The following is a 23,419-nucleotide window of genomic DNA, read 5'->3' as shown; positions in this document are numbered from 1 at the left end:
TGACAGAGAACTGTTGTTCTGGGGTGACTGATGACTCAGCAAGACAATTTACTGGTGACTAGAAATGAACCTTGCCTGATCTGGCCAGTGATCTGCATCTTGAAAATGCTGCAGCAGGAAGGAGAGCATAGATCTGTTCTTACCTGTGGTGTTTCACTGATGCATTGACAGAAATTTTAACAATAGGCTGCCCCAGCAGAGTGAGGTCTGAGCAAAAAGAGTCTGAGTAGAAATGTCAAATACTTGATAGCAGGGTATCATTTATGAGTGATCTTGCAGAATTTGTATCTCTGCCTCTGTCTGAATTCTCTACTTCACAAAAATAATTGGAAGCTGAGAAAGTTCACTGACTTTGTTGAATGTGAGAATTTAAATTAAGATCCCGAGTGTGGGAGTGCTGGGTGAGGACATGTGTTGTTGTGTTGGTGACAGTGTCTGAGAGTGTTGGGGTTGTGAAGTGAGGTGCTGGTATGATAGTAATCTGGGTTTTAATATGCCAGAGGCCCAGATTCCCAGGAAACACATTTCCAGGCTGATCTTCTAAGGGAGTTGAAACAGTGGAAATATCTTCTCTGAGTGCCACACTTATTTGTCTGACAGGTTCAAGGGCCTCAAGCCGACTGTTATCCTTCTCTCCCGAGGAATTTCCGACGCTGAAAGCAGCTGGCGAGCAGGACAAGGTTGGCAAAGAAAAGGGCGCCTTAGATCCGTCGTATGGGCCAGGACCAAGCCTCCGCCCCCAGAGTGAGTGAAGGATTGTGTCTTCCTGCCTTATCCCAGCTCAGTAACCCTGTTGACTCTGTTTTGTTCAGGAGGTGCCAGTTCACAGTAGTACCAAGATCTGCATCCTTACATTTCTTTTTATCTTTTGCTAGCTTACATGTGTCAGGCTGCTTAGCAGATGATCACAGATTGGCATGTGGTGCTGATGTTCTGTGGTCCAGACAGCCAAGTATGGACTGTCATCTACTACACTGTTAAATAAAAATTGCTTTGTGATGTTGGAAAGCAGCCCCCTTACCGGGCTGTGGGAGCCACAGTGATTAGTGTGTGGTGTAATGTGGCTTCTCTTTGTTTTTGCATCTAATTGGCCTTAATTCAGCAGGGTAAGGACTGTGGACATGGGGAGCACTCTGGTAGGAGTTCAGGTTTATTGGCAAATTAGGACACAGCTGGTGCAGCAATTACATAGTAACAGCTGATGCTGCTCCTCTTAAGAAAATAAACACAGTTGGAAATTTTTCTTGGTCCTTGATATTTTGCTACAACCCTGGAGTTATTAGGGCTTGACCAGATACTTGAGGTTTTGAGGCTTTCTGGAAGAGTGGCTGCCAGCATTTATGAATATTAACATAATTATTACCACTTTTCCAGATGTCACCAGTTGGAGGGAGGGCGGTGGGAGGAACGTCACCTCTGCCACATCTCTGACCGCCTCCCCTGCTGAGCTGGGCAGCAAGACCTCCAGCACTGGAGACGGGGCCCCCTCCTCAGCGAGCGCCAGCGATCCCAAGGAGCCGTCTCTCCGCCCAGCTCAGCCCGTCCGCAAAGGGGCTTCACAGTTCATGGGAAACGTCTACCAGCCACCCACCTACCATGACATGCTACCTGCTTTTGTAAGTGACCCTTTCTCCACACCTTTGTGATGTCCTTCATTCTTAATATAAGGCTGGGGTTGAAGTTAGCTGAGATGTGTTTTCTGGGATCTCTGTTGGCTGCTCAGGGATCCTTCACTTGACATGTTTTTAGTTTGTGTAGGGCAGCCTTGCTCAGCACAAAGAGAAGTTGTCTCTTTCCCTCTGGAGCTGGAGAGGGAGCCACTAGCATGTGGCCTGTTGTGAAATGTTTGCTTCCCCTTTGTGTGGGTGCAGCTACCGTGCACATGTTGTAACCTAATCTGGGTAAACCTTCCTGTGGCAAGGAGAAAAACCAGGCTGTTCTGCTCTGCCTCATTCCAGATGTGTCCACAACAGCCATCCGAGACCCCTGCATCACTGGACCGAGGGTCTTTCCCTGTTCCTCAGCTTCGGCTTGAGCCCCGGGTACCTTTCAGACAATTCCAGATGAATGACCAGGATGGGTAAGGCTGCCATCACTTTCCCACTTGAGACACATGTTCAGGATGTGACATGAACTTTAAACTAGGCAAGAATTTGGGCCGAGGATGCAGTTCTGTGTATGAAGGGCAGGTACCAAAGGGGAAACCTGGTTTTTAGCCAAAGCAGCTTTTCTCCAGCTACAACAGCAGCTGAAATGCTGCAAGGCTTGTGAGCATTGTATGTCTGAAGAACAGGTAGACATGGCAATTGGTGTGTGATCCTGGACTGGAGGGGCTGCAGCTCTGATCTGTAAGTTCTAGGAAGTGGTACCAGGTAGACAAGGGGAAGAAACTGCGGGACAGGGAGAGAAAGTCTCACGATGTATTGCAGTGTATCTTGATGCATTGTATGTAAGTGTGTAGTAGAAAAGGACTGATTCAGTGTTACAAACTGAGCTCTGCATTCTTTGATTTTCTTTTTGCTGTTTCTGACCAATTCTGTGGTTTCCTGCAGAAAAGAGAACAGGCTCAGCCTGTCTCGCCCAACACGCCCAGTTCGGCAGCAGATGGAGCGAGTGCCTCGGCCCACCATCATCAATGCAGAGAACCTGAAGGGGCTGGATGAGCTAGACAATGATGCAGATGATGGATGGGCAGGTAAAGTGCCTTCACGCTCGAGCTTTGTGTAGTTGTGAAGTTCCTGTTGGTGTAAATGATGACACAATGGATCCTTCTGATCCTTCCATCACATTGTGCTCAAGGAACTGGATCTGAAGACTCCTAAAATCTGAAAACACCAAGCACAGCAGGAGGGATAGCACTGTGGGTGCCTGGAAGGAGTTAGTCCTGCCTTTTCAGTCATGGCATTCAGTATCCAAATGCACACAGTCTGGCTTGGTGACTGTGTCCTCATTTGCAGCCCCCACTCCCAGGCTGTTCACTGCTCCTCCTCTGGGACCAGCCCAGCTGTTCAATAGTGTGTGTGTCCACACTGCTCCCGTCATTTCTTGAAGTTGTCCCTCCATTGAGGGAGGTTGGTAGATGACATTTAAGATCTCTTCCAACCCAGGCTATTCTGTGATTTCCAGGACCAGTGCTGGACATTTGGCTTTGCAAGTAGTTCATGCCAAGCCTGTGTGTCCTGTAATTTAGTGCTAAATAAGCTTTAGCAGGACAAGGGACCTGTTTCTTTCCTCTCATAAGTCCATTTTCCCTTCTACACTGCTGCATTTGTAGGCATTCACGATGAAGTGGATTACTCTGAGAAACTAAAGTTTAGTGAAGATGAAGAAGAGGAAGAAACTCTTAAAGATGGACGACAGAAGTGGTAAGAAGTTACTCTATTTGCACCTGCAGTTGTTTCAGTAAAAGTGAGCAATACCAGGATCTTTAAAAGCTTGTTCTAAATGTGGAGTCTTGATCCCTCTCATTTGTTCCTGTGACTTTATTGATTTTACTGGGCAGTGTTTGAGTGGTTGTAGGTCTAGCAGCTGACTACCAGCTTGCCAGGCTTTTTTCCTCCTCTTTTCTCACCTTTACCCTTCTGCACAATAATGGAGTTGATCCTTATGCACCTTAAGAGAAGCACGTCACTTGTTCTGTTGTTTTTTTGTGATGTTTCATTTATTTTAGAATCTGTTGCCTTTGCCACTTGATGAGGCTGCAAGTGCTTTTTGAGGCAAGTAGCAAATGCAATAATGAAGCTGTTTATGTGACAGGAACAGCTGGGATCCCAGAAGGCAGCGACAGTTGTCCCTGAGCTCGGCAGACAGTGCAGATGTCAAGCACACCTTGGAGGAAGGAAAGAATTGGAATGATTCAGCTGGCTTGTCCCGGCCAGTCCGGAAAGTGCAGGATTCACAGCAGCCTCCGAGGAAGCTGAATGGCTGGAGCTCTTCCTCAGAATACCAGGTAGGTTTAACTCATGTGGGTGAGCTGGAAGCCCATCACTATCCTTAAGAGTCCAATTTGACATTTTATTGGAAATGTGATGCTGATGAATTTTCCTGTTCTTAGTTTATATCCACCTGGAGAGAAATCTATCTGCGTAGCACTTCCACTAGGGAAAAGAAATTGAAGTTGGTCCAGAACAGTGGGGTTGTCAGTGAGAAAATGGAGTTACTGAACCAAATAGCAATAACTCTTGCAAGTAACAGGGGGATTCGTGCTTCAGGATAGAGGAGAGGGAGTCACAAGGGGTTATGATACCATCAGTACGGGATGCAAATCTCAAGATAAAGGAGCTAATTGGGTCGTGCTTACGGAGAAATCTTTTTTCTCTGGCAGAAGCCTGCGCTGGGCAGTGGTCTCAGACAGCAGTCCCTCGAGGATAAAGAAGAAAAGGTGCCTGTGAGACAGAAGTTTGTGCACTCTGAGATCTCTGAGGCCGTGGAGAGAGCCAGGAGGCGACGGGAGGAAGAGGAGCGGCGAGCCAGGGAGGAGCGCCTGGCAGCCTGTGCTGCAAAGCTCAAGCAACTCGATCAGAAGTGCAAACTGGCTCAGAAGAGTGGGGAGACACAGAAGCACACAGAGAATGAAGATGTGCGACCTCCCAGCACAGAGAAAAACACTGCACAAGAGAATGGCCATGCTTTCCGTAAAGGTACAGAAACACTGCCTGCCTCACCCTGTAAAAACTGCTTTTTTTGCCATTGCACTGATCTCTTACCTGGAGTGGGTGAGTTCCTGGGAGGGAGCATTCAGGTGCCCTTGAGAGATCAGCTGCTGCTTGTATTCTGCAGAGTATTTTGTGTTGTTGACAAAGGTCGATTAAATAAAAAAGTTATTAAAATAAATGCAAACTTCTTTAGTTGCCTTTATCTGTGCTCAGTGAGCTGTGCTAGCAGAGGCCTTGTTGGAATGGGCCTCATGGGCTTCTCATGATTGGATGATAATATTAAGTGCTTGTGGCCACAGATCAGAAAACCAGTAAGTGCTGGCAGGTTTAAGGGCTAACAGGGGAAAAGGACTTTCTCCCCCGTGCTTAAGCAGAAGGCTGATAGCAAAGGAGGATCTCCAAATTTATCATTAAAATGAGTTGGACAAAACTCTCTATAGGGTTGTCAAGATAAAGGATGTGCTGTGTATGATTGTAGTAAGGTTCAGCCATGTATTGCTATCAGGACATGCCCATGCCTGTGTATGTTGTGTGGTGGTGCTGCACTCCCAGCTCTGTCATGAACATGAACATGGATTGTTTTCTTCTCTGCAGCAACGCCTGAGTTTCACATGCAGGATGCCTCTGCTGGCTATCTGGAAGAGGAGAGTCCTGCTCCAGCAGCAGCAGCCCAAAGCAGCAGTGAGGAGGAGCTCAGAGAAGCTCCCTCACCAGCACAAGAATTCAACAAATACCAGAAGTCTCTTCCCCCACGGTTCCAGAGGCAGCAGCAGCAACAGCAGCAGGTAAATGGCTCACAACCCATTTTCTGGACCCCCACTAAAACTACTGTGTTTGCTCAGTTCTCAACACCATCAGTCTTTGGACTGGGAGGAGATAAGTGGGGTTTTACTCTGGCCTTTTTCAATACTTCTGATTGTGGAACTATCCTGTGTGATTGGGTAAAAAAGGCTCTGTGTGGGCTACATGAGTTTTCCTTGTATCTTGTGATGCTGGAGCTCTTGTGGATAGGGCTCAACCAGGTTTGTCACTTGCCTGGGAGAAAAATACAGTGCTGTCAGAAATGTTGACTTGTCTTGCATGGTTGTCCGAGCATCTCCTGACAATGGGAACTCTTAGGACTGTGTGGTTTGTGGCAGAACTCCAGTTTGCAAATAAGTAGGAGAAGCTGGGGATATTCCCACATCCAAAACCATGAGCACATCAGTGGCTGTCTTGGTGCTTTTGTGGGCCTGGCCCAGAGAAGCTTCTGTTCCTTGGGCTAGCATAGAACCTGATGAACATCTCTTGTTACTCTCTGGCACAAGATGAGCTGCTGTTCCTCAGCACTGCTGCAGTGCCTGAATACACAGGACAAGGGAAAACCCTTGGGGTTCAGCTGCTTCCATTTCACTCAGCACTTGCTGTGTCTTTACTACTGTAGCTATGGGCAGCCACTTGCTTGCCAGGGGCAAACTGCTTAGGTTGGCAAGTTGCTGGACTGCTTCTGGACTGGGAGGGAGTTCTGGAGTGGCACACTTCTTTTTCCACCTCCTGCCTTTGGAGAGGGCTGGTCCTTTGCCATCATCGAATACCTACTTGGGTTTTTTCTGCAAGGCTCTTTCAGAAGATTTTCTTTGCTCCATAAACATACTTGGTCTTAAATGTTTAATTTTTGTTGAACTGAAAACTCTTCTGGGGCACTGAGACATCAGCTGAACTGCTTTGTGCATCTTGGCTCTTGCCTGACCTTTCAGTGCTGTATGTGCCATACGTGCTGTGCAGTTCTGCCGCCAGATGCACTGAGCCTCCATTGGGCAGCAGAGCCAAACCAGGGGACAAAGTATTCAGGCTTCAGATAATGTAAAGTTAATTGCCATTCTTCATAAAATGACCACTTGAAATGGGATATAATCAACGCTGCTGCAGATCTTAGTGAAGAGCTCACAAATTGGCTTTTGCTCAGTAATTGCTCTTTTATGGATGTTCCTTGTGCTCGTTGCTCAGCAGTTGACATTTTCATGATTCAGATGTACAGCAGCAAATGCTGCTTAATGTTACTCTTGAAAAGAGATGCTCTTAAACTAAAAAGAATTGGATGTCTTTGCTGTCACACTAATAATACCATAGGTCATTGCTGCTGGAAGAACGTGAAATTTTATTTTCTCTTATCCTCTATGATGCTAGTATGTATGAAGCAGTACATGTTTTGGCTGGCTTGTATTTGGTAGCTCCATGAAAAGAATAAAAAGGAAAAGTGTTGGTATTGTGCAGGAAATACCAAGGTATCACAGGAATAGGCAATGTAGATATAGTCTGTGTTTATCAGAGCCTTTCTTGCTGTCATGATGTGTCAGATTCAGATTTAAAGGTGTGTCTTTTACTCTGCAGTTGGGGATTGGCTTTTTTAATAAACAGTTACAGTATCTGACACTATTGTAAGCTTAGCTTAGCAAAAAATAGGGTGGCACATTTGACAAGTAAGCAGAAGCATTTCATGTTAATTGGAGATGTTTAGTGTTTGAAAGCTTTCTTTGGTACACAGAACTCCCTTCAAATATATATTCTTTTAGGACCATCAGCAAAAGTTAAATGTCAAATCAAATTAACATCATGACAGTCCTCAGCTACGGGAAGGTGGACTGGTCATGTGGGAGATGAGGAAACAACCTGCAAGTGCCAGCCTGTCTCTGAAGGATGCCCAGGAAACACTACAATAAATAAATTAGAGATATATTTCCTGAAAAATGCAGCAGCTTCTAAAGTACTTGGTTCCAGTTATGAAGTGGCATTTAACAGGAAGCTGTCCTGTATTGATGGGAGTGTTGAGAAGATGCAGATTGTGGTCTTAAAGCTGATCCCATGTGTTTGGCCACATAGCCTGGTCCACAGTGATAGTCTGGCTGCTCTGGTATTTACAGAATAACTGCCACATTCCCAGCTGGTAGTGAATTACCCCTCTCTGCTGCACCCTCCCATCTGGTTAGGGATTGAGCCTTTGATGGACGACATGTGTTTCCCTTTGGCTGACCAGCGTGTCAGCGTGATTCCTGGCACCACAACCATGTCCAATGGCCCATCCTCTTCCCTGCAGGAGCAGCTGTACAAGATGCAGCACTGGCAGCAGCAGGTCTACCCTCCCCCATCCCACTCCCATCCCCAGCGGACTTTCTACCCACCGCACCCGCAGATGCTCGGCTTTGATCCCCGCTGGATGATGATGCCCTCCTACATGGACCCTCGCATGGCCCAGAGTCGCACCCCTGTGGATTTCTACCCTTCAGCCCTTCACCCTTCAGGTGAGGTGTTGTCAGTGTTTATCTTGGCTGTTGAGTTGGTTCATATCTAGAAATTTGCTGTGTTTCTTAACCTCTGTCCAGACTTTGCATTCTGGCTGGCATTCCTTCTCTGGGGATGAGAAAGCTGGTTGCAGTGGGAAGTGGTAGGAGACTGGGAGGGAAGACATGTGGACATGTCTGTCCATTCTCTGCGCTGCAGTGGGAGACCTTCCCTGACTGCTTTGTGACCTTAGTGACTGATCTTGCCCCTTGGAGGAAAGGGATCTTGCCTGTTGGAGGAGAAGGATGAGTTTTGGAGTCACTGTAATCATATGAAATCTTAATAGACCCTGTTTAGGAAATGTGATTGAGAAACCCTGTTGTTACTGAACTGTGTGCACTTTGTACCTTCCTATCTTGTTACTAATCTTCAGAGGTGTGAATGTAAACATCAGGATGCATAAATCATTCCCTGGAGTTTGTGGATTGCTTGATCCCAAGCCAGTGATGCTGTATAGAGTCTGTGTGGGCTGGGCTCTGAGAACTCTGTCATCTTCTGTATCACTCCAGTTGTATTTCCCAGCTGTGCATTTTCCAAGCATAGGCTTTTCTTTACAAGGGAGATTTCCATGGCTGCAGTTGCCTGCTTCCTGAGAAGGAAGGGAAGTCAAGCTAGGAGATTGTCTGTGAAATCCTAGTGCTAACAGCATTAACTCTGTCATGAGCAGGAATTATGAAGCCCATGATTCAGCAGGACCCCATTGGTGGGAGCAGCTGTCGGTCCGAAGATCAGAACTGTCAGGCAGGGCAGGTGGAGAGGAAAACAGCTCCCTTGGATCCTGTGCCAGTGTGGGGCCAGGACAGCTACACATCCCTGCAGAGCAAAGGATACTCCCTGTCGCATCAAAAACAGGCTGACAACATGAGCATGGAGGGGCTACATGCCAGGTGAGTGTAAAATTCCCCTGTCCTCATGCATGCTGGGATGGGAGATGCTGCTGTCAGCCATCTGCTGAAAAGCAGTTGTAGAACTGGTCTGAAAGATGTCTGTGAACAAGCCCAGGTACTGATCTGGGAGCAGCACCCTTACACTCCTGAGTGTTTTAGCTGTGGAGGTGTTTACAGACTGAGCTATTCAGAAGTTTTCTATCTGACCAGCTTGGAGCCTGTTTGGAGGGAGAGGGGGACTTGTCACCTACATGGGAAGGTATAAAAATGAGTCAAAAATTTTGATGCTTGCTAGTTTGTCTCCTACTTTCTTTGGACGTTCTAAAACCAATTTCTTTGTTTTCATGTCTCCGCATCACTGGAGGTTAAATCTCCCTTCATTTCTTAGGTTTGCTGCCCATCATAGGAACTGTTTTATTCATCATGCATGGATTTAACAAACCAGGCAGTACAGCCTGGGACCTTAGCAGTTCTGCCCAACATTTTGGTATTTACAGGTTCATTGCCTCATGATTTAGCTTAAACTTCAGTTTACTTCTTTTTACCTCTTGTATCCAGCCTGGGCCCTTGGAGATGTGCTGTGCTCTGCATTACCTGACTTCCCTTTATTTCCTTTGTTAACTTTTAGGAATGAAAATTACTCTGCTTCTGGAAGGCCGGAGAGTCTGAGCACTCAGCGAGATCTCTTTGAGGAGAGAGGGGAGGAGTATTTGAATGCTTTTGACAAGAAGGCCCAAGCAGACTTTGACAGCTGCCTGCCTTCTCAGAGGATAGGCCAGGATCTCTTGTTCCAGCATCAGGAGAGTGTGCAGGAAGCCTGTCCTGCTGGCAGCCGCCATGCAAACCTGAGGTGTTCACCCCTTGAGCCTGATTTTATCCAAGCGGAGAAGAAGCCTGAATATAATGGTTGGGATATCAGCCACCATCAGAAACCTGTGGAGACAGCAGCAGAAGTTGCTGAAGAAGCACCCCGGGAGGAGGAATCATTCAGTGCTGACCCATGGAAGAAAGAAGGAGCCAGTACCAAACAGGCCACTGAAGAGACAGCAGAGTGGGCTCCTGAGAGCCGCAACACCAGCGGGCAGCACCAGGAGCAGATGGGGAGGACACGCCGGTCGGGCCCCATTAAAAAACCAGTCCTGAAGGCCCTCAAGGTGGAAGAGAAGGAGAAGGAGATGGAGAAGGTTAAATTGGAGGGAGAGGACAGCTCACGCCCACTGAAAGAGAAGGTAGAAAGTGAGTCAGATGACTCTGCTGCCTTGCTGAACTCCACGCATTACTTGCTGGATGACAAGGGTTCTTCCCAAACCAGCCTTGCACGAGAGGCTGAGAAATCCCAAGAGGAAGAAGAGGAGGAGGAGGAGGAAGAGGAGAAACCAGAAAGAACCTGGGAGAACAAACTATCCAGAGAGAGCAGCGATCTCCCTCCCACAAAAAGAAACAACTGGATCTTCATTGATGAGGAGCAAGCTTTCGGTGGGAGAGGTCAAGGGCGTGGGCGAGGGAGAGGCTTCAGAGAGTTCACTTTCAGAGGCCGAGGCACGGTTGTGAGCAGCAGGGGAGTCTACAACAACAACCAGAGGAGCAGCAGGGGCCGAGGGCTCCGGGAGTTCAATCAACCAGAGGACTTCCCCAGAGGCAAACCAAGGCGCCGGATTGCTAGTGAGACACACAGTGAAGGGTCAGAGTACGAGGAGCTCCCCAAGCGTCGCCGGCAGAGGGGCTCGGAGAACAGCAATGAAGGCTCTGTGCTAGACAGGGAGGACAGTGATTTGAAAAAGGGAGACTTCAAAGAGTCTTGGAGGTCCAACAAAATCTATTCAGATGATCACAATAGCCTGGATCCTAAGATGAGGGCTCCAAGAGCCTTTGGGAGATCACTGCCACCAAGACTGAGCAACTCTGGCTATGGACGAAGGGGGTTCATGGGTAAGGAGCCCACCCAATGGCAAGGCAGGAGTGGGGGAGGAGGGTGGCAGGAATACAGCCACACATCTCCGTCAGACGCTTTTGGGAGCAGGCAGCAGTCTGACAGGGACTACATTCAGGATTCTTACAAACACACGGATTCCTTCTCCAGCCGGGTTTTTGATGAGAGTCATCTGGATGACAAAAGGCACTTTTTCCAGGAGGATTACTCAGCAGATCAGGAGAACATAGAGAACAGGCCCTTCAGGAGGCGGCGTCCTCCCCGCCAGGACAAGCCCCCGCGCTTCAGGCGCCTCAGGCAGGAGAGGGAATCGGTCGGGCAGTGGAACCCTGAGGAGGGAGGCCCTAATCTGCTGCCCAGCCAGTGGCCAGGCAGACCCAAACTGAGCACTGCAGAGAAGAGCAGCATCTCGGGCAGACGCTCTCCTGAGCTCTCCTACCAGAACTCTTCAGACCATGCCAATGAGGAGTGGGAGACAGCATCTGAGAGCAGCGACTTCAGCGAGCGGAGGGAGAGAAGAGATGGAGCTCCAGAGAGTGAGGGCCAACTGGAGGGTGGCCTCGGCACCGGGAGCATGGGAGAGAAGAGGGAACTGGCAAAGAGGAGCTTCTCAAGCCAGAGGCCACTGGTGGACAGGCAGAGCCGCAAGGCTGAGCTGGCAGGGTTTGCAGAGCAGTCTGTCAGGACTGGTGTGGGAGCAGCTTCCAGATACGAGAGCCAGCAGAATGGGACTCTGATAAAGAGCAAAAGGTAAAGTTGTTTTCTGATCTGTGATGTATGCAGATGTTGAAAGAGTGGATGTGTACACCCCATGCATTCTTGTGACTTCTGTTGGCATTCTACTGACAAAACTAAATCTTTTCCCTTCTTTCTGCATAGGTCTCCAGAAGAAGGAGGAGGTCTTGGCAACACCAGTGGTGGGAGCAGCCACTCCATTTATAGCTTGGATAGGGCATCCCATGTAAACTCAGAGAGTGCTGAGGGGCCAGGTAAAAAGCCAGAGAAGGAGCACAAATCCACTGCACAAAGAGCAAGTGAGAAAGGAGATGCCTTGTCACAGTTTGAACTGAGTTATGGAAGTGAGTGTCTTGATTCATTTGTTTCTTTAAGAGGATAACATATTATGGCTGACTTCAAGCCAGACTGATTCAATCCAGGTAGTTTTCAAATCAGGGGCTTTTTCCTGTTTATTTACAGAAGCAAGAAAATTCTTGTGTATCTAAATAGAAAAACATGGAAGGTAAAATTGTTGTTAAATTTTAAACACAAAATTTTCAGCCAGGTCTGACAGTGTCTCTAATGTTCCTTCTATAGAAATTTTGTGTTTAGGGAGAATATTTCTCTGTTTCTCTCTAAGAGGCTAATGTATTTTTAGGCTTGTTGTGTGAAGGAAGTTGAGAGAGCATCCAGAGTGGGGAGTTTGACGCCGAACTAATGGCAGGGAGGCAAGAAATGAGTATCTCTGAAAAGAAAGTTACCTGACTTATCACACAGTTGCCATTCCCAAGCTCTCCAGCTGAAGTGTGCTCATCCTAAAACAGAGGAGACAGCAAAGTTCTGAAAGATAAAGTGGCTGGTAGATGTCAGATGATTTTGTTTTCAAAATGTAGCTGTGATGTTGCTAGGTGAACTTATTGTGGCATAGATCCTTTTTGGAGCACACTGTTTAAATGATTGCAATTATAAAGCTTTATATGCACACACGTGCACTGTATTCTCCTCTGTGTGCTTTGTTCAGGTACCATCATTGATAATCGGGTGTCGAACACAGCAGAAGAGAATGAAGTTGGTTCTGTGGCAGGGGAAGGCTTCATTGAAGTTCTTACTAAAAAGCAGCGTCGTTTGCTGGAAGAGGAGCGAAGGAAGAAGGAGCAGGCTGCTCAGGTGAGGAATGGGAGGCAGAAAAGTTGGACCTGTTACATGGTTGCAGTCAGAGAAACAGGGCTCCAGAAAGTGTTTGTATGAACAGAAAAACATACACTTGACAGTGCCAAAGTGCTACAGATCCTGTTTTGGGCCCCAGAAATATATTTAGAGTTGCTGGTCTAAAAGGGAGATTTCTGACTCTCCTTGGCTTGCAGCAGAATTGTTAATTGGGAGCTAAGTTTCTAGAGTGGTCTTCATCCAAAGCAGCTTGGCTCTCTAAGCCAGCTGTTGCCTGTAGTGGGTGGGATATTGGGGAGCAGGAGCAGTGGAGGATTTTGCACTCTCAGTGTGTTGTTGCCAGAAGATCTCACACTACAAAAAGCAGCTCTTTCCAGTCCTGTTAGACTGAGGGAGCCTCCCAGTCTGACACCTGCGCCTTTCCTGTCACAGGCACCAGCCAAGGCCCGCGTCCTTCAGTCGCGCATTCCACCGCGATTTGCTAAGAAACAGAACAGCCTGTGCTTGGAGCAGAGCGATGTAACAGTGTCTGGAAACAGCCTGGGCACAGAGATCTGGGAGAGCAACAGCCCAGGTAGGCTTGGATCCCTTGTTCCAAAGGGTTTCACAGAGCTGGAGGCCTCTGGGGTGTGCAGCAAGGATGGGGTCCATGGTTCAGAGGAGACAGCCCTCTCCTGTCTGATGCTGGGAGTGGGAGGGGAGCTGGCAGACACATGGAGTAGCCTCTGTTATGAGCTCTACTGTTCAGCCATCCTCCTCCTGTTACTGGCCATGTCAGTCTCCTAATCTATTTCTTGGGTCTTTGTTTCACATCAGGATCCTACTACATACAGCATTTTATAGCTGGTTGGGCTGGATCTACTTCAGACTTCCTTATTTTGCTTTCCTACATTTTCTCGTCTCTAGCCCTGAAAAGCTAGTGCCTCCCTTGTTTCTTTCTGACCTTTCTTTCTCCTGTTGTTCTGTTCCCTAAGAAACCTCCTCCTTGTTCTCTACTCTCACTCCTCATACCCTGTGTTCTCTGCTGCATCACATCTCAGATGTCTGGGCCACACTTAACTTTTTGAAGTGATGAAAATACCCTTTCTCATGTCTAGAAATGGAAGGTTGATGTTGTAATGTGTACAGGGTGTGCTCATAGCTGTGTTTCAAGCAGCTGAACCCTGCCCTCCATTCTCTTCCAGCACTTTCTGTTCAGTCTCCTGGCAGTGATTCCTGGAGCAAGCCTGTAAATACCTTTAATGGTACTGAGTCTAGCACCGAGGTAAGTGGCACCTAAGGTGCCCTTCAGGTATTGTGTGTATAAAGTATTAATGCAAGTGGCTTTTATGCTTCTCATTGCTCCATCTGTGCTTAGTGACTCTTTAGCTCTGCTTGTGCCATTTTAAACTGTCTCTGCAGTTTTAATTTGAGCTTGACGCTGTTCAGATCTTGACTTAGAGAACCAAGCACAGCTTGGTGTTGTGTGGGTATAAATCTGGAGTAACTGTGTGATAGAGCTGTTCCAGGGTAAAGCTCATCACTGGGTGCAGACTGTGGTCAAGGAGGATGGAATGCCATAGGTCCTCTTTGCCTTGTGCCTGTGAGCAGCGTGTAGCTGTAGCCTTAACGCAGGGAGGGCAGAGGAGTTCCTGAATGCTTCACCTCTGGAGACCAAGAGTCCAAATTTTGTTTGGGTTACATGTGGAGTGAGTTTGGCTAGCTCAGCCTGGTTGTTCTGTGGGACACATTTCCTTACTCTGGAGCCATGGCCTGGTTGGTGTATCAGTTCACCTGTCTCAGGGCTTTGTAGAGCTGAAGGAGCAGCAGAGGGGTGCTGCAGGTCAGGCCCAACTCCTTTGCAGTTAACCAGGATGGTGATTTGAAAAAAGGGACATGGTCTTGCTGTTTTCTGGGATGTTTTTTCCTTGGTGGCGCTGGGTTGGAGTCCGGGGCTTTAACACATTTCGTGCTTTGCATAGCAGGGATTTAAAGGCAGCCAGGGGGATAGTGGCATTGACTTGAGCGCGGAGTCTCGGGAATCCTCCGCAACCTCCTCTCAGCGCAGTTCTCCATATGGCACCCTCAAACCAGAGGAGATGAATGGGGCTGGCCTGGTGGACCCAAAGCCTGACTGCCAGAAGGAGCAAGTGCAGAAGCAAACTGATAAAAAGGTAATCTGGATTTGCAGCCAAGCCAGAGCGCAGAGTGAGAGACCTTGTGAAGTGGTTGTGTTGTTCTTGATAGCATTTTTAAGGCTTGAGATTGGATTATTTGGTCTTTGTGTCTCAGCCTCTCTGCTTTTCTGTTAAGGATTCAGATCAAGGCTCAGGACAGAACAAGGAACACAAGCCTGGACCAATTGGCAACGAACGCTCCCTGAAAAACAGAAAGGGTTCGGAGGGAACGGAACGGCTGGAAGGGAATATTCCCCCTGTTAATGGGGTGGAAATTCACGTGGATTCTGTACTTCCTGTGCCACCCATTGAATTTGGAGTAAATCCTAAAGTGAGGACTGAATTTGTTTTTATCTTCTTGGTGATTTGATCTTTTTGAGACACGAAAAGTGGTTTGAGGCAGAAAGATTATTTAGAGGAAGCTTCCACCTGTAGGTTTGCCTTAGATTTTATTACTGACACAGACTCAGGATGATGTCCTGGTAACATGTAGTACCCACTTGGAAATTCTGTCCCAAGGACCAACTGGGGGTGGTAACAGAGGTGAGGGACAAAATCATGGCCAAGCTTTTGTATGTCTCTGGGGGTTGCCTGCTGCTGAGTGCTGAGAAGTGTTTGCTGTTTCCAGCGAGGCTTACTGGAGATCAGTCTTTAGTTTGTAGCATCATAATTCAGGCTAGAGTCATTAACCATGAAAAGCAGAGGGGGTTGGCGCATGGACCTGGATTTAAATTTTGTGTTTTGCTTTTTCAGGACTCTGACTTCAGCTTGCCACCTGGTTCTGCCTCTGGCACTGCAGCTAACCCTGTCACCAAATTGCAGGATGCCTTGGCCAGTAATGTAAGTATTTTTTTACTTTTGACATTGATTCATTGGAGATACTCCTTAGATAAACCTCAGGTGCTTCCAAAGAGAGCAAGCATGTTTGCATCTGACTTCATATTTCATGGTTAGGCAGCACATGTCACTGAAATCCAAAATGGAAATCTCAAGATATCTTGGTAAAATGAGTGTCACAAACTCAGAAATAATGTAGAGTGCAACTTCGTTATCATGGTGGCCTGTGTAAAGCCATCTCGGAGATGACCAGTCTCTTCCCCCAGGACACACACGTGTTGGACATGGTCATGATGCAGATAGTGACATGTTTAGACCCTGACTGCCCAGCTTCCTCAGAAGGTTTCATCTACCACAGCAAGGCAGAGAACTGTAACATGGTGGTCAGGCCTTTTTGGAGATTTCCCAGCTTATTCCAGCCATCTGGGTATTTCATTATTCTGTGTGAAAGTGAGCATACTGAAAGCTCAGCTGGTAGCTTAGCTGTAGACAGCAGTGTTAGACACACACAAAGCTGCTTTTGAAATGTCTTAAGTTTGTAGGCTGTTTGGTTTTGATTTTGGAGATCCGTCTTAAAGGGTGTTTCTTTTCAGAAAAAGGTTTTATCTAACACTCAGGTAGTTTCTAAGTATGGAACAGGAGGGAGAACTCTTCTACAAGTGGAAGTTACTGGATCAAACTGATAAGTTAAAGTGAAAACTGGTATAGTTGACTGTAGAGGGGTGTCTTTGCACATAACCAAAGCTTCCTTTATTGCAAGAGTAGAATGGGTTGAACACTTGGCTCCTGCAGTATGACTGGGGACTGAATTCTTTGACATGCAGTTACTGGAGCTGCCTAGCTGAACTTCTGTTAGCCTTGGTGGCTCATAACATTCTCCTAAGAGTTCACAGATATTCTCCTTTTATGACTCTCCCCTCAGGCAGGGTTAACACAGTCTATTCCCATCCTGCGAAGGGATCATCACCTCCAGCGCTGCATCGGCCTGAACCCCATGTCCTTCCCCACTGCAGACCTTACTCTTAAGGTAAGGAAGCTGAAGGTGTGTGGATACCATGTCTCTGTGGGCAGAGTAATGAAGGTGGGAAGATCTTTCCCACAGTATTTTGTTAGGTATTGCTAAACTTAATTAGCTTTTGTACAAGTTGTGCATATGTGCTATTCAACATGAGTGCTAGGGTGTGTGTTTTAAGTCCTGAATGCAGGAAGTCCTTGCCAATTGTAGAACCAGTGCAACAGAGCTTTTCTATTTCAGTACTGGGTAAGGTGACTGTTCAGAGATCCTGGGAAGTTTGGTGGTGTAAAGAGAGAGGGAAACCAAACAAAACTCACTCAAGCATACAAACAACAAAATCAAATAAACCAAAACAAAAAACACCTCCAGCCCAAACCCAAGAAGCTCAGCAAATACCAAGGGGTTTGAGTATTTGTGAAGGATTCTTGTCCATTACAAATCGTTGTAGAACCCCCTGACCTCAGACCTGTCAGTTTTCCACTGTGCCTAGAGTGCAGTGAATTTGAGCTCATAGGACACAGATGAGCAGCTGTAGGCTTTGGTAATGTCCTCCCTGTTTGAACTGTGTGTAGTTATTGTTCTTTGTTTCCATAGATGGAGTCTGCTCGTAAAGCTTGGGAAAACTCTCCGAGTTTACCAGAACAGAACTCCCCAGGAGGTGCAGGCTCAGGCATCCAGCCTCCTTCCAGTGTTGGAGCTTCCAACGGTGTCAGCTACAGCTCTTTTGGTGGAGTTTCTATGCCTCCTATGCCTGTGGCATCTGTAGCACCCTCTGCATCTATCCCAGGTACCTACAAACTGCAGCAGCATTTTCATTGTCTGATTGTTATCTGGGAGTCATCCTCTGGTTCTGGTAGATGAGAGCATGGTGAGAAGAGTTTATGTGTAGAGTGATTGCTGTCTGGTGTTTGACAGATTCTGAGCACTTTTTACTTAGAGCAAAACAACAACTGGTTTCAGTGCACAGAACTCTGGGAAGGTGGAAGGTGTTGCTGTCTTTTAGTTAAAGGAAAAGCTTAACTCAGTCATGTTAGTGTGTGCAATTAGGGGAGAGCATCTGGAAAGAGGAAATGTATTGAGGTTCTCTCCATGGGATGACTTCTGGGTCCCAAAGGGTTTCTCATGTATGCACTGTCTTTCTCATGTCTCAGTTCAAGAACAGAGTGAAATGTGTAGTGAGTCTGTTATTAGATTCCACTTGGTAAACAGGTCATTCCAAGTCAGGTGGTTTCCTTCCTTACCCATCCTAAACTTGCTGCTTCATCCTTTGGTTCAGATCTGCACGAAAGCACAGGAGTGGCACAGCAGTTTCTAATTGGTGCCACCCTTGGGGTGAATATGGCTTTTAGATCTCGTGTGTAAAGGCGTTAAATGCCGTGTTTGCTCTTTTTCTCCCTGCAAACATGAGATGATTGCAAAGCAGATTTCTGGCATTTAGTTTTGAGTACAGGTTACCAACTTCTGAACTGCTAGTGTCTGACTCTTGTGGAGGTGGGAAACCTAGGTTTACCTTTAGCCTCTTACAGAAAGGTGTGATTTCTCCTCCTGCTACTGCAGATGTTGGTATGTGGATTTAGGAGCTTTACAGCGTCTTCTGAATGGGGTACTATGTTTATGCTAACTTGCTGAGAGATAGGAAATAGTCTTGACCTGCAGATACAGTGCCTGTATCTCCCCTGAACCTTGAATTTACAGCCTGTCTTTTCTGATGTCCAGGTAACCATATTCCACCCCTGTACCTGGATGGCCATGTGTTTGCAAGTCAGCCCCGCCTGGTCCCTCAGACGATACCTCAGCAGCAAAGCTACCAACAGGTAAGGGAGCAGTACAGCTTGCAAGTGGTATTTCAGGGATTCTTCAGGGTGGCATTTAAGAAACAAGGAGTAATTTTTCACTTTCATAGCCCAAAGGAACTTAGATGTGGCTCCACTTAAGTTCCTTGAATGCTACTTCCCAGTGGGTGTCAGAGGTTAGTGAAACTGAAGGGAAGAAGCTGAGGAGTTCTTTCCCTTCTGTACCAGTGCCCTTGGACTGGTTTTAACTGAAGCAGATGCTGAGGCCTGTGTGAGATGAAGTGACTTCCAGTAAATTCCCCAGCTAGTCAATAATAATGAGTAACTTCACTAGTAAAATAGTGTGTTGATAGGGCTGGGGAGAGCTCTCTCAAGGTGAGAGGCAGGTGAGAGCTGGATTGTCACTGCCTTCTCTATGTGAGGAGCATGTTGGTTCCCTCATGTCTATCAAATGCCTCTTGCAGGCATTAACCTCTGGGTGCCTGTGCAGTGTCTTCCTTGGCAGTGCTGCTGTGCTGGGGAACGATGCAGGGCTGGGTAAAGGCCCAGTGTAGGTAACTGTCACTGCAGATTGTCTCATGCAGGAAACTGATGGGTTTTTAACACCCTTGGAGAGTTTCTGGCTTCTCTTGTACTTCTCAGTTATATTAATTTCTTCTGCAGGCTGCTGCTGCTCAACAGATTCCCATTTCCCTCCACACATCCTTACAGGCCCAAGCTCAGCTTGGACTGAGGGGTGGTCTGCCTGTTTCCCAGTCCCAGGAGATGTACAGCTCCATACAGCCCTTCAGGTAACTGCTTCTTGTTTTTCTTTCCTTGGGGCTTTCTCTTTTATGTTCCTGATCTGTGTGTACATTGATCAGGCACCCACACTCATCTTCCCTTTCCCCTTCGTTCAAATGCTGTTTCCTTCCCCTAATAACAGTGCCAGTGTAGGGAGCATGAGCATGAAAAATCTGAATTAATGCTTCAAAAGCCTGAACACAGGTTTAAAAAAAACAAAAACAACTTTTTTATTTGCTAGAGCTGTTGGAATCTTTAACTTCTGATTTTTTCCTGCTTTGCAAAACCGCTGCAGACTTTAGGTAACTTGAATCCTCCCTTAATTGCTAATCCACAGGTAGTTGTGTGGGATATTGGAACATAAATATTAGATACTACACAATGTTTTGTTGAATATTCTGGCAACACAAGGACACGGTTGTAAAAGCTCTTGAGAGTGGAAGTAAAAAATCCTGGTAGCTAAAATGGAAAATGGCATCACAGCTTCTTTCTAAGCTGTCAGTTTAGTTGTCTGAGAACTGAAGCAGGCCAGATATTGTTTGGCAGGGTGTGTTTGTACAGTCTCCTAAGGTTTTGTGCATAATGACTGAAGCATGTTTTTTTCCTGCAGGTCTCAGGTGTACATGCACCCCAGTCTGTCCCAGCCCAGCACCATGGTCCTGACAGGAGGCACTGCTCTGAAGCCTCCATATTCCGCCTTCCCAGGCATGCAGCCCTTGGAGGTGGTGAAAACCCAGTCTGGGTCCCCCTATCAGCCCATGAATGGAAGCCAGGCACTGGTTTATGAGGGGCAGATAAACCAGGCTGGTATGGGAGCCTCCCAGATGATGGACTCTCAGCTCACACAGGTTAGGAGCAGGACTGGCGAGCCACTCCTTTGGTCCAGGCTAATTCACAGCCACTTGTTTCTGAGAATGGGTTGTAACATGTCTGTCTGAACTAAACTCTTTGTAAAGAGGCGGAAGATTTCCCCAAGACACTGTTCTGTGAACCATGGTTTCACATATGCAGCACCTTATTTAAAGAGATGATTGCTAATATCTTGACTGTCCCTGCTGAGATGTAATTTTGTCACTTGGAAGTCAGACCTTCCAGTGCTGCATGCATAGGAGGCCATGATGCAATGGTTGTCCTAAAAGCACCACTTCTGAGAGCCAAATCCCAGTCATCTCTCCCATCACCTCAGCTTCCAGGGCAACTAGGAACTTGTATTAAAGGCTCATCCGTCTTCTCAGTTCATTTGTCGTCCAAGTCTCATTTACAACTTCAGCTGATCTGTTTGATAGAATCCTAACAGGAATTTCAATGTGTGAAAATGTTTTAATAAAGCATGGTTCACATAAAAACATTGAATTCTGCTGTGAGCATAGCTGTGTTTGTGGGCATGTGCTCTGATTCTCTGGAGAAATTTGATAATTTTATTAAACTCATCTTACTTTTATCTTGTGCAACTTGTTAAGGTTTATTTTTTGTTTCAGAGGGATTTTTATGTTGTGACTGACATAAAGAGTTAATCCTGAAAGTAACTTAGGTGAGGAAAATACAGAAAAAACTGGCAAACTAAATATTTGAAGAAATGCTTTATCCATCATAAGCGAGTAACTTGGTTTCTTTTGCCAGCTTAGATTGGTTTATTTGTTCTAAAGTGTTGATAGAACCTCCCAAATCCAGCAATTGTGAGAAAATCAGAGGGAACAGGAGGTGCGTCAGCCCCGAGCTACAATATTTTTCATAATTGCTCTTAATTATGTCCATCATTGGTTTGAAGCTCACTGTGAAACATGGAACTGAGGTCTCCATCGCTTTCTCTGGATGTCCAATCCTCAAAATGTTTTGGTATAAGAGTGTAGGAGATTTTCAAAGGTAAAAACAAGGCACCTGACGCTGCACTGTCTGACACTGCCATTGTATGAAGGGAATGCAGACTCATGAAGTGACCGTGAGGAAGACTGGGAAACTGGGCTCTAGGAATGGAGGAAAGCCCTCATCCACGGGCAGTTAGGTTAACTTGGTGGCATGTTAAAAACACAGCTGATAAGGGTGCTGGCAGCACTGCCAGAATATCCATTTCAGTGTCAAAGTCCCTCTGTTACAGTCATTTGCGTTTATTCCGTGCCGGACCGCACTGTTTGGGAGCTTCCTTTTGGCAAGGCTGTGCTTTCAGGGTATTGGGAGGCAGCATGTCAAGCACGAGACTGTTACTGCCATTAAGGTAACTACATGTCCTTGTCACACAGCTGACAATGCCTGTGCCTGGCTCCCAGCTGCCTCTGCCCCGCTACGGCTCTGGCCAGCAGCCCCTGCTTCTGCCACAGTCCATCCAGCTTCCTCAGGGGCAAAACCTGCCTGTAGGAGCTCCCCGAAGAATCCTCCCTCCTGGATCCCAGCCTTCTGTTCTTGCTGCCAGCAGGGAGGTAAGGATTAACTCCTGGTGCTGCTTATGGCATTCAGTAACCCCTCCTGCGTTGAAGTTTTACTCCTTGCTTGTTAAAGGGGAGAATGGCTTGTTTGGGATCCTTAAATATCCAAGCCAAGGATTGCTGTTAAAATGAAGGAACCCTTTTCCCCTCATCTCCAAAGCACAAGCCAGCAGTTTTCAGGTTTTGCTGCTGGTCATCATTCTGTTTCCAGGGAGCCACATCCTGCCTTGATCAGTTTGGAGTCTCCAGTTTTATTACATGTTTACACAGGTTTCCCCAGAGTGCTTGAGGGGTGGTGAGCTCCAGACACAGTTGGAATACTGCCCAGATATTTCACTCTGTTGTGAAGCTTGTCCATTTGAGTAGGTACATTAATGTCATGTCTGGTTTGATGGATTCATATCATAAGTTTGTCGTCTTATAGGGGAGAGAGAGCACAGCAGTTAACTTTCAGGTTCTGTATTTGCTTGTGCTGCTGGCTTGGTGCTTTAATAGAAACAGATTATTTCACTTACAAGCCTCACTTTCTTCACCTGAAAAATACTGCTTCTTTTAATGGGCATGATGGGGAGAAGGGCAAAGATTTGGCTTTAGTGTTTATATGAAGTAATGAGTGATTTGTGAATGCAGATGCTTCTTTCTCTCTCACTCATTTTCCTCTGTAGTCTTCCCAGATGGAAATGAAAGGGTTTCATTTCTCCGATGGTAAACAGAGCATGTCCTCCGGAGGGTCTGTACCGTCCCCACACACCTACAGGTGAGACGTTCACAGAACCTGGGCTCCTTAGGATGGGAGAGAAACATGTGATACACCCATCATCACTGTACAAGATCCACCTGGGTTTTCATGTCTAGAACGTGCTCACTTCAGTCCAAATACTAGTATCTAAATGCATGGTCGTCATGGCTTTCATTTTGGGTGTGGGTCAGTGTGTGTATCTGACCCGGTGCTTTTTGGGAAGTGCATGAAGTTACTTGTTCACTGAATCTCAAAGACAGTTTGCAATTGGTGTGTGCTTTTGTTCCTTGTGAAGGTGGGAAATCTGAGGAACACTGAATAAATGTTTGTGGTCTGACAATGGGAGTGCTCATGTCTGGACACATCAGGTCATTGAGGCTTTTGGGACACTAATTTATTTTTTTCTCCCAACGCATGTGCTGCCGTTTGGACTGTGGAGCTTACTGATCTGCACAGTGCAGATTTGTGCTCTGTCTGTTGCTACTTTGCTGTCTTTTTTCCTTTCACACATGAATAAGGCTGTCATTCCATTGTAGAATTTACTCCATGAATGTTGTCGACTCTTCGATTTCCAGGCCTAGCTCTGCCAGCCCCAGCGGGAAGCCGTCGGGACCAGCAGTGAGCATGGGCTCTGTGCAAGGACACTACGTACAACAGGTAGTGTACCTGAGTTCTTCATACAGCCCAAAAACACCTGCTCTTCCACACTGTTGTGCTTGTGTCTTGGGCTGCAAAGGAGAGGCAGCAAGGCAGAAAGGTCTGTGTAACTGAAGCTCCCTGTGGGAGTTGGTATTTTTCCCCTGGGTAGGTGGGTGTTTTACTGAGTCCAGGAGTAATTCTGTGTAACTTGGAAGTCAGGAGAAATTAGTTCTACTAATTTCTACTAAGTTATACTGTGGAATTTGTATAAGTTACTTGTATTGCCAAATATGTGAGAGACTGAGATTCTTAAATGTGAGATGCTACAGGAGCAAATTTGATGTCTTTCACGAATGATGGTCA

General features: G+C 46.7%; 1 protein-coding gene across 10 annotated transcripts in view; it reads left to right on the top strand.

Moving 5' to 3' along the window:
* Positions 1 to 23,419, top strand: part of PRRC2B (proline rich coiled-coil 2B) — a 45,973-nt gene that overhangs the window by 17,730 nt on the left and 4,824 nt on the right. For 4 of the 10 annotated variants that reach the window (XM_015644616.3, XM_015644614.3, XM_015644615.3 and 1 more), the window contains exons 6-31: positions 601 to 744; positions 1,375 to 1,616; positions 1,959 to 2,080; positions 2,553 to 2,695; positions 3,275 to 3,365; positions 3,757 to 3,949; positions 4,325 to 4,640; positions 5,250 to 5,440; positions 7,729 to 7,933; positions 8,641 to 8,860; positions 9,489 to 11,540; positions 11,670 to 11,869; positions 12,529 to 12,674; positions 13,107 to 13,248; positions 13,859 to 13,938; positions 14,636 to 14,827; positions 14,967 to 15,161; positions 15,584 to 15,670; positions 16,590 to 16,694; positions 17,277 to 17,469; positions 18,399 to 18,496; positions 19,139 to 19,266; positions 19,869 to 20,106; positions 21,496 to 21,672; positions 22,344 to 22,435; positions 22,954 to 23,074. In XM_015644616.3, the coding sequence (XP_015500102.1) occupies positions 601 to 744; positions 1,375 to 1,616; positions 1,959 to 2,080; positions 2,553 to 2,695; positions 3,275 to 3,365; positions 3,757 to 3,949; positions 4,325 to 4,640; positions 5,250 to 5,440; positions 7,729 to 7,933; positions 8,641 to 8,860; positions 9,489 to 11,540; positions 11,670 to 11,869; positions 12,529 to 12,674; positions 13,107 to 13,248; positions 13,859 to 13,938; positions 14,636 to 14,827; positions 14,967 to 15,161; positions 15,584 to 15,670; positions 16,590 to 16,694; positions 17,277 to 17,469; positions 18,399 to 18,496; positions 19,139 to 19,266; positions 19,869 to 20,106; positions 21,496 to 21,672; positions 22,344 to 22,435; positions 22,954 to 23,074 (6,113 nt within the window). Of the gene's footprint in view, positions 1 to 600; positions 745 to 1,374; positions 1,617 to 1,958; positions 2,081 to 2,552; positions 2,696 to 3,274; positions 3,366 to 3,756; positions 3,950 to 4,324; positions 4,641 to 5,249; positions 5,441 to 7,728; positions 7,934 to 8,640; positions 8,861 to 9,488; positions 11,541 to 11,669; positions 11,870 to 12,528; positions 12,675 to 13,106; positions 13,249 to 13,858; positions 13,939 to 14,635; positions 14,828 to 14,966; positions 15,162 to 15,583; positions 15,671 to 16,589; positions 16,695 to 17,276; positions 17,470 to 18,398; positions 18,497 to 19,138; positions 19,267 to 19,868; positions 20,107 to 21,495; positions 21,673 to 21,948; positions 22,045 to 22,343; positions 22,436 to 22,953; positions 23,075 to 23,419 lie in introns of those variants that run through there. The other 6 variants (XR_001524357.3, XR_001524358.2, XM_015644621.3 and 3 more) reach the window with 6 other exon arrangements.

Source organism: Parus major, chromosome 17 (assembly GCF_001522545.3).
Source record: "Parus major isolate Abel chromosome 17, Parus_major1.1, whole genome shotgun sequence".
Lineage (NCBI taxonomy): Eukaryota > Metazoa > Chordata > Aves > Passeriformes > Paridae > Parus > Parus major.
The sequence above is the reverse complement of the archived record's forward strand: the minus strand, read 5'-3'. Positions and strand labels throughout refer to the sequence as shown.